Source organism: Carcharhinus amblyrhynchos, chromosome 2, assembly GCF_965287045.1.
Source record: "Carcharhinus amblyrhynchos chromosome 2, sCarAmb.v2.hapA, whole genome shotgun sequence".
Classification (NCBI taxonomy): domain Eukaryota; kingdom Metazoa; phylum Chordata; class Chondrichthyes; order Carcharhiniformes; family Carcharhinidae; genus Carcharhinus; species Carcharhinus amblyrhynchos.
The window spans coordinates 95,088,135-95,104,721 of NC_137325.1; the positions used below are offsets into that span (position 1 = coordinate 95,088,135).

The 16,587-nt window shown below is 43.7% G+C and overlaps 1 protein-coding gene across 9 annotated transcripts in view; it reads left to right on the forward strand.

Moving 5' to 3' along the window:
- Window positions 1-16,587, forward strand: part of tpk1 (thiamin pyrophosphokinase 1) — a 360,013-nt gene that overhangs the window by 91,130 nt on the left and 252,296 nt on the right. For 6 of the 9 annotated variants that reach the window (XM_080209334.1, XM_080209377.1, XM_080209416.1 and 3 more), the window contains one exon: window positions 5,838-5,922. The exons of 2 other annotated variants lie outside the window; for them this stretch is intronic. In XM_080209334.1, coding sequence (XP_080065460.1) covers window positions 5,871-5,922 — 52 coding nt within the window. In that variant the 5' untranslated portion in view covers window positions 5,838-5,870. Of the gene's footprint in view, window positions 1-3,139; window positions 3,255-5,837; window positions 5,923-16,587 lie in introns of those variants that run through there. One more of the 9 variants, XM_080209342.1, reaches the window with a different exon arrangement.

Below are 16,587 nucleotides of genomic sequence, written 5' to 3' on the forward strand. Positions count from 1 at the left end.
CCTCCTAGAATGCTCTCTGACATTCTTGATTGAACCACAATTGCTTTCTTGGTTTGATGGTATTGAAGTGAGAGATATGCTGGCGCATGAGATTACAGATTGTGGTGAAATGCTACTGCCGATAATCCAGAGCGCCTCGTGGAAGTCCAGTTTTGAGCAGCTCATCTGTACTGAATCAATTCCATTCAGCACACTGATAATGCTGCACAACCTGAGTGGAGGATATCCTCAAAGTGAAGATGTAACTTGTCTCCTTAAGGTTTGTGTGGCAGTCACTCCAAGCATTATGTTCATGAATAAATTTGACAAGTGGATTAGTGAAGGTGAGTTTAAGTAGATTTGTCCCCCTCATTTGTTTGTTTACCATCTATTTTGCCCAATGTGGAAGCTATGTCCTCAGTCCACTCGGTCAATGTTACTGCGTTATTCCTGGCAGTGAACATTCAAGGCACTCATCCAGAGTGCATTCTGTGCCTGTCTCCCCTTAATGCTTCTTCCATATTGGGTTCAACATAGAAGGGTACTGATTCAACAGCTGAGTGAGGGCGACAAGTGATAATCAGCAACAGAGTTTTTTGTCCTTGTTAGCGCGAGTGGGCGAAATGACCACTATGGACTCAGGGTGTAGTTCAATAGCGGCACAGCTTTATTTTCTTTTACGTCGATGGAGGTGCAGTCAGGACATACAATTGGACTGTCCTGAAAGCACACTAAAGACTCCCCCTCAACGGGCTACAGTTATACCTGAACTTCGGTGTAGTACGCGATTCAAATGCTAATCCTTTATTTAGAGTATTTGACTTCAGCCATCCTGTCTCGATGTTTTCGAGCATTGGAGCAATTGTTTTAAATGTGTGTTAATCGTTTTTGTCTGATTGGTTATTAATGGTCAAGAATCTCTGGAGTTTGAACCATAGGTGTGTCATTGATCTCAAAAGAGGTTTGAGGGGCCAGAGACGTTTCCTTAGCTATGCTAATTTTAGGTGTCTCCATGGGTTGTTTGACTGTTTTAGAAGTGCTGATTTTGATGTGGTGGAGATTTTAGTTCCTGTGGGTACCATCCTGTCCAGCTTCCCTTATGTGCTAGCCCTCATTTGCATTCTAAAAGCATGCTCTTGCCTACTGATCGGTATCTGTTACTTCATGATTTTTAGTGGAGAGGCTCTGAGTGTAACTTTAGTCTGCTTCCATTTTGTCTGCCCAATTTCATAAAATTTGTTGTCCGATAACAGTCCTGGTTTGACCTGATGGAGTCCAAAGTCAATATTAAGAACTTGCAGGACTACTATCTCATGATTGTGCACTGTGATTGTGCTGTGACTCTTGGTGTGTCTGCCCTGTCAGTAGATTACGAAATACCCAGACATGGTGATGGAGGAATTGGGGAAATGTGCTGAAAGATATTAATCTAAGGATGTGACTGTGTGAGCATGTTGCTTGTTGAATATTTGGGACAGCTGTCCCAATTTTCATGCAAGTTCCCAAACATTAATGAGGACGATTTTGCAGTGTCAACCTTGTGTTTGGTGTTGAAGTTGATTTGCGCGATGCATCTAGTATTATTGTTAGACTTTTTTGTGGTGTTTTCATATAATTGAATGGGGCATTAGTCTGTTGCAGTGGACAAGTAAGAGACAACTTTATTGTGGGTCTGGTCAGAACTGAGCCAGGTAAAGAAGGCAGATTTCTTCTTCAAAGGAAGTTAATGAACCAAAGAAGTTTTTATTAGTTATGCCAGTTTTATATTTACCATTACGAAACCATTTTTGTATTCCAGATTATGGCTGGGATTTGAATTTGGGATTATCTAAAAATATGGATTACTGGACCAGCAACATACATAACTTCCCACCATTCATAGTTTCCTAGTATTAAATTTTTCTGTGTTTTCATTATCCTGCAGCATTTCACACGATGCTTCTGTGAAGTTGTCGCATGTTTTAAGACTTAATGACGTCAGTGGGATTGGCTGTTCAAACCAAGCCGCAGCCCTTATGTTCACATGTTGCATCAAATTGTTAATTTGATCTGTTGTAACATTGTTAGCAGTGCCTTACCTAATTCCATTGAGGTGAAACAAAATGAAGCCTGTGTTCCTAGGAATGTATGATTGCCTTTCTTGCATGGGAGTTTTGTTGTTCTCAGATGTTTTCCCCTTGTCTTAAATAGGCACTTTTCAGCTGGTTGCTATTCCATGCTTATTTTCGAATTATACATAATAATGAACACTCCTGATTTTAATTGTTCCACCATTGGTTGTCATGCCTTCACTTGCCAAGACCCAGAGGTCTAGAAATTCATTACGTCCTTCCTCTTCTACAATTCTGTTAGATTCTGCCTTAAAAAATTAATTTCTTTCCATTAACTATGGCAACCATATGACCATTGGGATCATCCCGTTAGGTGTTATTTCCCATATCCACTTCACAACATGGTCAGGTATGTGGTGTTTCATAGTGGCTTTTGTTGGCCCACATATGTTTTGCCATGATATATCAGGTTTCCTGCAAAATTAGGTGGATCTGGATTATGTTGGACACCTAGTATTGCTTCCCTGTAACGGCAGATTCCACCAAGCTAAGTGGACACATTGAAATGTTTTCCAGTCTTCTGCCCAAGAGCAGCCTTATTGGAGTCTGTTGTTCAGTAGGTTCAACTGTCCCAGCCCCACTATGTACGTTAAAATGCTTAAATGGCTTAAAGCATGCATGCAATTGCTTTTTCATGTATGAGATAGACTTGGATGCATTAGAAACTGGGTTTCTGTCACAGGCTGTAGGATTAAGATGATCAAAACTACTGGCTGTTGTTTCTTGGCAAAAGGACTTTTTTGAGTTACTTGGAGTGAGAACTGCAGTCTTTCTGCAAAACTTCTTTTAACTCATTTTTGCACTGATGGTCATGTTATGAGTATTTTAATCAGAGAAAATGATCCAACTTCATGACTAAAAACTTTCTGGAAGAATTTATATTTTAAAAGACACTGTCCCTGAAAGGGTTGATGCAAGGAATTCTAATTGCTTTTCATGGACATGACACCTATTTACAAAATAAAGTAATTAAGCAGTTTCAAAGAAGCTGGAAACCTCTTGCCCCCTGTGGACTGCGTTCAAAGAGAATCACGTGGTAGTTTATAGCTCTGAAGAAAGCACACCTGGAAATTCTGTGTTTAAAAGTTGGTTTTGTTTTGCTTTGAGAAGGACCAGCTGCTTACGAAAAGAAGGCAGCAGACCTTTTGTAGCCCAGAGCCAGAAGTGAGTAGAAGCTGCTCTTAAATTGCTGTATGTGATGGGATTGAGTACATACAGGTATTCCTTGAGTCTGCTTGAAAAACAGTGCAAGAGTCATCAGTTGTTTCACAGATCAGCACTGAGAGACCAACCGAATTACCGAGACATCATTTCCGAAACTCCACACTTTTTCCTTGAATCATTGATTTTTAATCTTTAAATTCCACTGTCTTTATTTTATTTTTTTCTGGTGTGTGTGTGTGTGTGTGTGTGTGTGTGTGTGTGTGTGTGTGTGTGTGTGTGTGTGTGTGTGTGTGTGTGTGTGTAAGACTTTGAGTATTTTGATAGAGTAATTAGCATAATTAGTTACTTCATACGGTATGTGAATTAAGCTTTGCTTTTTTATTCAACTTGGACAGTTTTACAATAAAGTAATAAGTTTAATGTTCATTGAATGAAAGAAGCCTGTTAAATTCTCTTTAACTCTTGGGTAACAGCAGTGAAGGTAAATAATTCACCATTTTGATGGGTGAATCAAACTTTTAAACTAATCGTGTTTACCTGTGGAATAGTGGGAATCAAACTGCACACTCCTCCAGATACTGGTTGTAATAGTGAACAAAATGTTTTGTAAAATTCTACTAATTCCAATCCCAATATTAACTGTGTCACTTTAACAGATGTTGGTCAGGGTAACTCATTGTTAATGTTTATGAGTTCAGATTCCACACTCGCATCTGTTCCGTCAGTTTATTGAGCCCTCATAAGAACATAAGAAATAGGAGCAGGAGTAGGCCATCTAGCCCCTCGAGCTGCCCCACCATTCAGTAAGATCATGGCTGATCTGAAGTGGCTCAGTTCCACTTTCCAGCTTTTTCCCCATAACCCTTAATTCCCTTGTCTATCAGAAACCTATCTACCTGTGACTTAAATATATTTAGCGAGGTAGCCTCCACCACTTCAATGGGCAGAGAATTCCAGAGATTCACCACCCTTTGAGTGAAGAAGTTCCTCCTCAACTCTGTTCTAAACTGCTCCCCCCTTATCTTGAGGCTGTGCCCTCTAGTCCTGCTGTCCTTTCTGAGCGGGAAGAATCTCTCTCCCTCTACCCTATCCATCCCTTTCATTATCTTATACATCTCTATAAGATCCCCCCTCATCCTTCTAAACTCCAACGAGTACAGACCCAGTCTACTTAGTCTCTCTTCATAGTCTAACCCCCTCATCTCTGGTATCAGCCTAGTGAACCTCCTCTGCACTCCCTCCAAGGCCAAAATATCCTTGCGCAAGTGCGGCAACCAAAACTGCACACAGTACTCCAGCTGTGGCCTCACCAGTGCCCTGTACAGTTGCAGCAAGACCTCCCTGCTTTTATATTCTATCCCCCTTGCTATAAAGGCCAGCATCCCATTCGCCTTCATGATCACCTGCTGCACCTGCAGACTGGGTTTTTGTGACTCATGCACAAGGACCCCCAGGTCCCTCTGCACCGTAGCATGCTGCAGCTTTTCACCCTTTAAACAGTAATCCCTCCTACTATTGTTCCTGCCAAAGTGGATAACCTCACACTTGCTAACATTGTACTCCATCTGCCAGGTCCTCGCCCACTCGCTCAGCCTATCCAGATCCCTCTGCAGACTTTCTACACCCTCCGCACAATTTGCTTTTCCACTCATCTTTGTGTCATCAGCAAATTTCGTCACCCTACACTCAACCCCCTCCTCCAGATCACCTATATAAATGGTAAATAGCTGTGGCCCCAGCACCGATCCCTGCGGCACTCCACTAGTCACCAACCGCCAATCAGAATAGCACCAGAAGAAGAAGTCATAGAGAATCATGCCAGAAGAATAAGTCATACAGCAAGCCCAAATGCAATTCCACTGAGGAAAAGAAAATCAACAACTTTCATACAGTTATTCAACCCACCTCGGCCAGACACAATCCAATCCTAAAAGCTATTGATTACATACATTATCCCTTTGATCCAACTGAAGTGGCCATTAGTCACAGTGAGGGTGTCTGAATGATCAGCAGTTAGGCAACTCGGGGAAAAATAGCTCGTTCATCATTCATGGCCTTGGGTGGGATCAGTAGTTATTTTTGCTTAGCAGGTTGTTATCTCCTCCTGTCCCTGTCCCTAGCTTGATCATAAACATCTACCTATGATTGAATTCTTTGAGTCAGGATGGCCTTACCTCTCCACCTAGCCATGTAGAATTATATCTTCCTTGCATTTCCTACATGGTGTTCCCAACTGGAAGGCAAAGTGGTGAAACATATCATCCTGTTCTCACTAGATTAAAGCAACCAATTTATGCTATCTTCCCTGCACTTACCATCTTATGTCCTCCAGCTAGGACACACAGTGGTGATGGTTCATATCATAGGTGTATTGGCATTGAATGTACATAGCAACTTGCATTGTAGTTGAGTACATGATGCTGTAATGGCGTCATAAACATCAGCTGATGTATGGCCATATTTAATCAAAAGCATTGACCTATCTGGTGAAGTTGATTTTGGTTAAACATTACTGCTTACAATTCATATCTTTGAAACATCATTTAATGTGGTTGTCACTATTCTATTATATCTTTGTTGCAGAGTCTCTAAGGCAGAACTTCAAAGCCCACATTGATGGCTGCCACAGATGATATGTTTGTTCCTTTGGAGTGTTTGCTTCCTACAGGTATTTTTACTTTCTCTCCAAAACAGAACATCTGTATGTTGGGCTGTTTGTCACTTATTTGATGCTTGTACTTGGCATATCAGGTGCATCTTTCAAGACACAATGGGCTTTACCCTGGAGATAAGAATGTGGACATCCATGTTCTTGTTATCCACTTTGGTAGAAATAATAGTAGGAGGGATTATTATTTAAAAGGCGAAAAGCTGCAGCATGCTATGGTGCAAAGGGACCTGGGGGTCCTTGTGCACGAATCACAAAAAACCCAGTCTGCAGGTGCAGCAGGTGATCATGAAGGCGAATGGGATGCTGGCCTTTATAGCGAGGGGGATAGAATATAAAAGCAGGGAGGTCTTGCTGCAACTATACAGGGCACTGGTGAGGCCGCAGCTGGAGTACTGTGTGCAGTTTTGGTTGCCGCACTTGCGCAAGGATATTTTGGCCTTGGAGGGAGTGCAGAGGAGGTTCACTAGGCTGATACTAGAGATGAGGGGGTTAGACTATGAAGAGAGACTAAGTAGACTGGGTCTGTACTCGTTGGAGTTTAGAAGGATGAGGGGGGATCTTATAGAGATGTATAAGATAATGAAAGGGATGGATAGGGTAGAGGTAGAGAGATTCTTCCCGCTCAGAAAGGACAGCAGGACTAGAGGGCACAGCCTCAAGATAAGGGGGGGGTGCAGTTTAGATCGGAGTTGAGGAGGAACTTCTTCACTCAAAGGGTGTTGAGTCTCTGGAATTCATTGCCCATTGAAGTGGTGGAGGCTACCTCGCTAAATATATTTAAGTCACAGGTAGATAGGTTTCTGATAGACAAGGGAATTAAGGGTTATGGGGAGAAAGCGGGAAAGTGGAACTGATCCACTTCAGATCAGCCATGATCTTATTGAATGGCGGGGCAGGCTCGAAGGGCTGGATGGCCTACTCCTGCTCCTATTTCTTATGTTCTTATAAAAGTCTGAAGTGGTCATCAGTGATGAAGCTTATGCCTCAAATGAGAAGTAGTTGAGACCACCTTAACTTGAATGAAAAAAATCTTGTTATCAAAGTAATCATTGTTCTTTACAGCTCTCTGTAACAGCAACTCAGCTGATTTTTTTTAATAATTAATTTATGGGATATGATGAGCACTTTTTTGAACTACTGTGGTCCATTTTGTCTGAGTACTCCCACAGTTCTGTTCAGGATGGAGATCCAGTATTTTGAGTCATAGAATCATACAGGTTTGCAGCATGGAAACAGGCCCTTCGGCCCAACTTGTCCAGGCCACCCTTTTTTTAAAAACCCCGAAGACAATCCCAATTACCTGCATTTGGCCCATATCCCTGTATAGTCATCATTCCCATGTAACTATCTAAATTTTTGTAAAAAGACAAAATTGTACCCAGTCTACTTCTACCTCTGGCAGCTTATACCAGACACTCACCACTCTCTGTGTGAACAAATTGCCCCTCTGGACACTTGTGTATCTCTCCCCTCTCACCTTAAACCTATGTCCTCTAGTTTTAGACTCCCTACCTGTGGGAAAAGATATTAACTATCGAGCTAATCTATGCCCCTCGTTATTTTAAAGACCACGATAAGATCACCCCGCAGTTTCCTACACTCATAAGAACATAACAACATAAGAAATAGGAGCAGGAGTAGGCCATCTAGCCCCTCGAGCCTGCCCCGCCATTCAATAAGATCACGGCTGATCTGTCGTGGCTCAGTTCCACATTCCCGCCCTCTCCCCATAACCCTTAATCCCCTCACTTATCAAAAACCCATCAACCCGCATCTTAAAAATATTTAGCGGAGAATTCCAGAGATTCACCACCCTTTGAGTGAAGAAGTTCCTCCTCAACTCCTTTCTAAACCGCCCCCCCCTTTATCTTGAGGCTATGCCCCCTAGTCCTACTGTCCTTTCTGAGCGGGAGGAGTCTCTCCACCTCTATCCTATCCATCCCATTCATCATCTTATATGTCTTAATGAGATCTCCCCTCATTCTTCTAAACTCCAACGAGTACAAGCCTAGTTTATTCAGCCTCTCCTCATAGCTCAACCCCCTCAACTCCGGTATCAGCCTAGTAAACCTCCTCTGCACTCCCTCCAAGGCCAAAATATCCTTGCGTAAGTACGGCGACCAAAACTGCACACAGTACTCCAGCTGCGGCCTTACCAATGCCCTATACAGCTGCAGCAAGACCTCCCTACTTTTATATTCAATCCCCCGCACTATGAAGGCCAGCATCCCATTTGCCTTCCTGACCACCTGCTGCACCTGCAAGCTGGGTTTTTGCGACTCATGCACAAGGACCCCGAGGTCCCTCTGCACCGTCGCATGCTGCAGTTTTTCACCACGTAAGTAATAGTCCTTCCTACCATTATTCCTACCAAAGTGGACCACCTCCTCGCACTTGCCAACATTAAATTCCATTTGCCAGTTCCTGGCCCATTCGCCCAGCCTATCTAGATCCTTCTGCACACTCTCCACACCCTCCGCGCAATTTGCCGTTCCACCAATCTTGGTGTCATCAGCAAATTTCGACACCATACACTCGGTTCCCTCCTCCAGATCATCTATATAAATGGTAAATAGCTGAGGCCCCAGCACCGACCCCTGGGGCACTCCACTAGTCACCAACCGCCAATCCGAATAGCATCCATTAAACCCCACTCTCTGCCTCCTATTTGACAACCAATCCTCTATCCACGCTAACACCCTACCCCCAACTCCATGCCCCCTTACCTTCTGCAATAACCTCTTGTGAGGTACCTTGTCAAACGCCTTCTGAAAATCAAGAAAGACCACATCCACCGGCTCTCCTCTATCCACCGCCCTAGACACATCCTCATAGAACTCCAATAAATTTGTCAGACACGACTTCCCCTTAACGAAACCATGCTGCGTCTGCTCTATCAAGCAATTCCCCTCAAGATGCCTCGCTATTTCCTCCTTGATGACGGATTCTAACATTTTACCTACAACAGACGTTAAACTAACCGGCCTATAATTCCCCGCCTTTTGCCTGGCACCCTTCTTAAACAACAGCGTAACATTAGCCGTTTTCCAATCTTCCGGCACTTCCCTGGAATCCAGCGACATTTGGAAAATAACCACCAACGCATCCACTATCACCTCCGCCATTTCTTTCAGAACCCTCGGATGCATTCCATCCGGTCATGGGGACTTGTCCACAATCAGTCCCTCCAGTCTGTCGAGCACCGCCTCTCTAGTAACAATAATGTCACTGAGACCCTCCAGTCCTACCACCTTTCCATCGCTAACACCTGACAAATTATTCACGTCTTCCTCCGTATCCAGAGAAAAAAGTCCCAGTCTATCCAGCCTCTCTTTTTAACTCAATCCATCAAGTTCTGGTAGCATCCTAGTAAATCTTTTCTGCATTCTTTCTAGTTTAATAATATCTTTTCTATAATAAAGTGACTAGAATTGCACAGCGTTGCAAGTGTGGCCTTACCAATGCCTTATACAACTTCAGCAAGACATTCCAACTCCGATATTCAATGTTCTGACCGATGAAACCAAGTGTGCCAAATGCTTTCTTCACCACTTTGTCCTCCTATGACTCCACGTTTAAGGAGCCATGAACATGTACCCCTAAATCTCTTTGTTCTGTAACTCTCCCCAGTGCCCTACCATTAACTGAGTAAGTCCTGCCCTGGTTCAATCTACCAAAATGCATCACCTCGCATTTATCTAAATTAAACTCCATCTGCCATTCGTCAGCCTACTGTCCCAATTGATCAAGATCTGTTGCAATCCGAGATAACTTCTTTCTTCACTGTCCGCTAAGCCACCAATCTTGGTGTCATCTGCAAACTTACTAACCATGCCTCTTATATTCTCATCCAAATCATTAATATAAATGACAAATAACAGTGGACCCTGCACTGATCCTGAGGCACACCGCTGGTCACAGGCCTTTAGTTTGAAAAATAATTCTCTACAACCACCCTCTGGCTTCTGTCTAGAACCAATTTCTGTACCAACTTAGACACCTCACCCTGGATCCTGTGAGAATTAACCTTATGCAATAACCTACCATGCGGTACCTTGTCAAAGGCCTTGCTAAAGTCCATGTAGACAGCATCAACTGCTTTGCCCTGATCTACCTTCTTGGTTACCCCTTCAAAAAATTCAAATTTGTGAGACATGATTTTCCACTCACAAAGCCATGCTGACTGTCCCTAATCAGTCCTTGTGTCTCTAAATGCCTGTAGATCCTGTCTCTCAAAATACCTTCCAACAATTTATCCACCACAGATGTGAGGCTCACTGGCCTGTAGTTCCCAGGCTTCTCCCTGCAGCCCTTTTTAAACAAAGGTACAACACTTGGCACTCTCCAATCTTCAAGCACCTCGCCCGTGACTATCGATGATTCAAATATCTCGGCCAGGGGACTTGCAATTTTCTCCCTAGCCTCCCACTATATCCTGGGATACACTTCATCAGGTCTGGAGATTTATCTACCTTTTTGCGCTTTAAGACTTACAGCACCTCCTTCTCTGTAATATGTACACTCCTCAAGACATCACTATTTATTTCCCCAAGTTCCTTAACATCCATGCTTTTCTCAACAGTAAATACTGATGAGAAATATTGATTTAGAATCCCACCCATCTCTTGTGGATCCACACATAGATGACCTTGTTGATCTTTAAAGAACCTACTCTCTCCCTTGTCACCCTTTTGTCCTTTATGTATTTGTAGAAGCTGTTTGGATTCTCCTTTGCCTTATCTGTCAAAACAATCTCGTGTTCCCTTTATGCCCTCCTGATTTCTCTCTGAAGTCTACTTCTACACCCCCTATACTCTTCAAGGGATTCACTTGATCCCAGCTGTCTATGCATGTCATTTGCCTCTTTCTTCTTCTTGTCTGGGACCTCAATATTCCAAGTCACCCCGGGTTCCCTACTTCTGCCAGCCTTGCCCTTCACTCTAAGAGGAATGTGTTTACCCTGAACCCTGGTTATCAGACTTCTGAAAGCGTGCCACTTACCAGATGTCCCTTTGCCTTCCCACAGACTCCCCCAATTAACGTTTGAACGTCCTGCCTGATACCATCAAAATTGGCCTTGCCCCAATTTAGAATTTTAACTTTTGGGCCAGACCTATTATTCTCCATAGCTATCTTAAAACCAGTAGAATTATGATCACTGGTCCCAAAGTGATCCCTCAGTAACACTTCTGTCAGTGATGTTGACGGATAGCTATACAGTTCCAAGATACCATGTGACTTGGAAGGAGTGATGTTCCCATTTGAACTATATGAATTAAATATAGCGTCCCAAGTTACATATTCTACTCAGGTTAAAACACAAGAATATGTGGATATAGTGAGGAGTAAAAAGCACAACTTTGGTCCATTATTTCAATATAATCATCATTCAATATCCAGTAAGTAGAACCGACAAGGTGGTCGTCTCTGGGCTACTGCCTGAACTGAGTGCAGATGGGCGTAGGGTTGACAGGATAAAGGAAGTGAATGGGTGGCTCAGGGATTGGTGTGGGAGGAATGGGTTCGAATTTATGGGGCATTGGCACCAGTATTGGGGTAGGTGGGACTTGTTCGGGCGGGATGGGGTTGGTCTGAATCGTGCTGGGACCAGAGTGTTGGCGAATCGAGTAAAGAGGACTGTAGACAGGGCTTTAAACTAATTAGGGGGGGGGAGGGTGCGAGGGTAGGTGACGCTACGAGGTCTAAAGTTAAGGATAGGGTACAGGTAAGGGAAGAGGCCGAGGATGTCCCAATTGGTGGCGTTACGGCAAATAGGGTCCAGGTGAAGGCTGGGATGAAAGCGCTTTATCTGAATGCACGAAGCATTCGGAATAAAGTGGATGAGCTGGTGGCGCAGATCGACACAAATGGATACGATCTGGTGGCCATTACAGAGACGTGGCTGCAAGGTGACAGGGACTGGGAGATGAATGTACAGGGCTATCAAGTGTTTAGGAAGGATAGGCAGGAGGAAAGAGGGGGTGGCGTAGCTCTGCTGATTAAGGATAGTATCAAGGTGGTAGCAAGGGATGATATCGGAGCCAAAGAGCAGAACGTGGAATCGTTGTGGGTGGAGATTAGGAACAGCAAAGGGAGGAAGACGCTGGTGGGTGTCGTCTATAGGCCCCCGAATAATGATCTGGAGGTGGGGCGGGCTGTTAACACGCAAATAAGTGCGGCGTGCAGGAATGGGACGGCAGTAGTTATGGGAGATTTCAATCTGCATATTGATTGGTCGACCCATGTTGGACGAGGTGGGCTCGAGGAGGAGTTCTTGGAATGCTGCCGGGATAATTTCCTTGAACAGTGTGTGTTGGAGCCGACGAGGGAGCGAGCTATCTTGGATCTGGTGCTATGTAATGAGGCGGGTAGAATTAGGGACCTTGCAGTGAAGGATCCTCTTGGAGAGAGTGATCATTGTATGGTGGAGTTTCTGGTGCAGATGGAGGAGGAGAAAGTGGGTTCCCGGACACGCGTCCTTTGTTTGAATAGAGGGGAGTATGGTAGGATGAGAGAAGAATTGGCAAATGTGGACTGGGGGAGTGCGTTGGAAGGTAGGTCTGCTGAGGAGCAGTGGAGGATCTTTAAGGAGATCTTTCTTGGTGCTCAGCAGAAATTTATTCCGATGGTTAAAAAGGACAGTAGGAAGAGAGGTAATAAGCCGTGGATAACGAAGGAGGTGAAGGAAAGTGTTAAATTAAAAGCGGAGGAATTTAGAGTAGCTAAGAGCAGTGGGCGAGAAGAGGATTGGGAAAGGTTTAAATGTCAACAAAGATTGACAAAGAAGTTGATAAAGGAGGGTAGGAGAAGCTATGAGGCTGGGCTAGCACTTAATATAAAAAAGGATAGCAAGAGTTTTTATAAATATATAAAAAGGAAGAGGCTGGCTAGGGTGAACGTTGGTCCTTTAGAGGATGAGAAAGGGGAGCTAGTGGTAGGGGATGGGGATATGGCTAAGGTCTTGAATAACTTTTTTGTTTCTGTCTTCACGGAGGAGGACGTGAATAATTTGCCGGGTGTTAGAGATGGAAAGGTGGTAGGAATGGAGGGTCTTAATGACATTACTGTTACTAGAGAGGTGGTGCTCGACAGACTGGAGGGGCTGATTGTGGACAAGTCCCCAGGACCGGATGGAATGCATCCGAGGGTTCTGAAAGAAATGGCGGAGGTTATAGTGAATGCCTTGTTGGTTATTTTCCAGACGTCGCTGGATTCCGGGGAAGTGCCGGAAGATTGGAAAACGGCTAATGTTACGCCGTTGTTTAAGAAGGGTGCCAGGCAAAAGGCGGGGAATTATAGGCCGGTTAGTTTAACGTCTGTGGTAGGTAAAATGTTAGAATCCGTCATTAAGGAGGAAATTGCGAGGCATCTTGAAGGGAATTGCTTGATAGGGCGGACGCAACACGGTTTCATTAAAGGGAAGTCGTGTCTGACAAATTTACTGGAGTTCTATGAGGATGTGTCTAGGGCAGTGGATAGAGGAGAGCCGGTGGATGTGGTCTTTCTGGATTTTCAGAAGGCGTTTGACAAGGTACCTCACAAGAGGTTATTGCAGAAGGTCAGGGGACATGGAGTTGGGGGTAGGGTGTTAGCGTGGATAGAGGATTGGTTGTCAAATAGGAGGCAGAGAGTGGGGGTCAATGGGTGCTATTCGGATTGGCGGTTGGTGACTAGTGGGGTGCCCCAGGGGTCGGTGCTGGGGCCTCAGCTATTTACCATTTATATAGATGATCTGGAGGAGGGAACCGAGTGCAGGGTGTCGAAATTTGCTGATGACACCAAGATTGGGGGAAAGGCAAATTGTGCGGAGGGTGTGGAGAGTCTGCAGAAGGATCTAGATAGGCTGGGCGAATGGGCCAGGAAATGGCAAATGGAATTTAATGTTGGCAAGTGTGAGGTGGTCCACTTTGGTAGGAATAATGGTAGGAAGGACTATTACTTACGTGGCGAAAAACTGCAGCAGGCGACGGTGCAGAGGGACCTCGGGGTCCTTGTGCATGAGTCGCAAAAACCCAGCTTGCAGGTGCAGCAGGTGGTCAGGAAGGCGAATGGGATGCTGGCCTTCATAGCGAGGGGGATTGAATATAAAAGTAGGGAGGTCTTGCTGCAGCTGTATAGGGCATTGGTGAGGCCGCAGCTGGAGTACTGTGTGCAGTTTTGGGCGCCGCACCTGCGCAAGGATATTTTGGCTCTGGAGGGAGTGCAGAGGAGGTTTACTAGGCTGATACCGGAGTTGAGGGGATTGAGCTATGAGGAGAGGCTGAATAAACTAGGCTTGTACTCGTTAGAGTTTAGAAGAATGAGGGGAGATCTCATTGAGACGTATAAGATGATGAATGGGATGGATAAGATAGAGGTGGAGAGACTCTTCCCGCTCAAAAAAGACAGTAGGACTAGGGGGCACAGCCTCAAGATAAAGGGGAGGCGGTTTAGAACGGAGTTGAGGAGGAACTTCTTCACTCAAAGGGTGGTGAATCTCTGGAATTCTCTGCCCGTTGAAGTGGTGGAGGCTGCCTCGCTAAATATTTTTAAGAAGCGGGTTGATGGGTTCTTGATAAGAGAGGGTATTAAGGGTTATGGGGAGAGGGCGGGAAAGTGGAACTGAGCCACAACAGATCAGCCATGATCTTATTGAATGGCGGGGCAGGCTCGAAGGGCTAGATGGCCTACTCCTGCTCCTATTTCTTATGTTCTTATGTAGTTCCTTCCTATTTTACACTAATGTAAAGGCAAAATACTGTGGAAGCTGGACTCTGAAACAAAAACAGAAAATGCTGGAGAAACTCAGCAGGCATGACAGCACCTGTGGGACGAGAATGGAAGCAACATTTTGAATCAGGATGACTCTTCGTCAGAGCTTGCCTTCTGACGAAGGGTTAGCCTGACTCGAAACGTTGGCTCTATTTTCTCTCCACAGATGATATACCTGCTGATTTTCTCCAGTACTTTCTGTTTTTCCTTCCTGTTTTACTTTCCTTTCTATTGTTGATTTTTTTTTTGCTAGCAAGACCTGACAAAGATGTGTCCTGTAATGGACACCATGTAGCTATAATACATTAGGTATGAAAGTATTTGTGAAAGCACTTTGTTGTTCATTCTGTTTCTGCATGTATCTAATTATAACACATATGCTAGAATTGATTAGTGAAGAGCATTTTCACTTAGATTTTAACTTTGTACAGTACTGAAAGATTGGAGCAAACATTTGAAATGGTTGAGTCAGAACTTAGCTTAACATTTCATTACTTTTTCAATCATGCCTAATTAGCCAGCCTGAGTTGGGCCCTACTGAATCACCAGAATTCTGGCTGAAGGAATTGGTGAAGTTCAGTGATTAAGTTCTGGATCATATGTTCTGAAAAATATATCTCAAGTGTATGAAACAGCATTCTGACTGAGTCTATCGAATGTTGTGCAAATGTACAACAACTGCGATTTATTCATTTTGATCAAAAGCAAGTAAACAACCTGTTCCTACGTGTGATGTTAGTGTACCTTCAAGAAAGGTTTTTTTTTAGTCATGCTCCCTGCAGCTCTCACAGCTTTAGTGTTAACTTACACTGCATCGCCTCAGCTGATGTCTCTTGTTCCCGGCTTGACTGGAACTGTCCCTTTAATTGCTACTTCAGTAGCTTAAATAGGGGTTGTGTACATTTACTCTGGGATTGGTTTTATGGCCCTGAATTGTTCGGAGGAAATTCATGGGTTCTGGCCAGGTTTTTTTTTTCCTTCCTAGGGAGTTCAAGGTTTTTTCTGTTTGGCTAGCAGCAGTGTTTTAGTTTAGAAGGGAATGGACATCAGACTGAAAACAATATATATCTCTCTCCCTGATTTTGGGAAATCCTGCTATTTAGTTGATAGCCTTCCTGGAGTAGAAAACCTGCTTGACTAGAGTCCCTGGTCTGGGAAGCTGTTCTGACTTCTAGTTGGTCTGAGTCTATCCAGAGAAGTGCCGATTTCATCCAAAGGTCTCAAGGAAAACATCATGTGATCATTAGTTTTTACTGTGTTAAACCTGTGAAAAGGGTATTTTGTCTATGGGATTGGTTTGATTAGAACACATTAGATATGTTTGTTGAGGATTATACATTATAGTGGTTGTTCTGTTTCTTAATTGTAATTGATAAAAGTTCTTACTAATTTTTCTTATTATACTATATTCTTAAATAAATTTTGTTTGATAAAAGCTTCCTAGTGGTCATTTGAATCATACCTGAAGTGAAACATATAATGCTTATCCGAGCCAAATTCAATGGCAAAACTTATGATCCGGATCAACTCCATATATTATTTTGGACTTTCTGACCTAAACCATAGCATAGGTATAAATTCAATAAGAAACTATGTTACACAGAGAGTATTGGAATGTGGAATTTGCTGCCACCATGGAGTAGGTGGGGTGACTAGTGTAGATGTATTTAAGGAGAAGCTAGTTAAGTATTTGAGGGAGCAAGGTTTGGAAGGGCATGCTAAAAGAGTTAAATGAAGTAGGATGAGAAGAGAATCATAAGTACCAACATTGCACCCAGTTGGATGAAATGGCCTGTCTGTCAGCTGCACGTTCAGTGTAATTTTATGTATGCATGTACTTTGGCCACTGAAGAAATTGGCTATATGGAAATGCAGAGCAGTGCCTTTTGTCTCATTGCTTATTTCAGATCA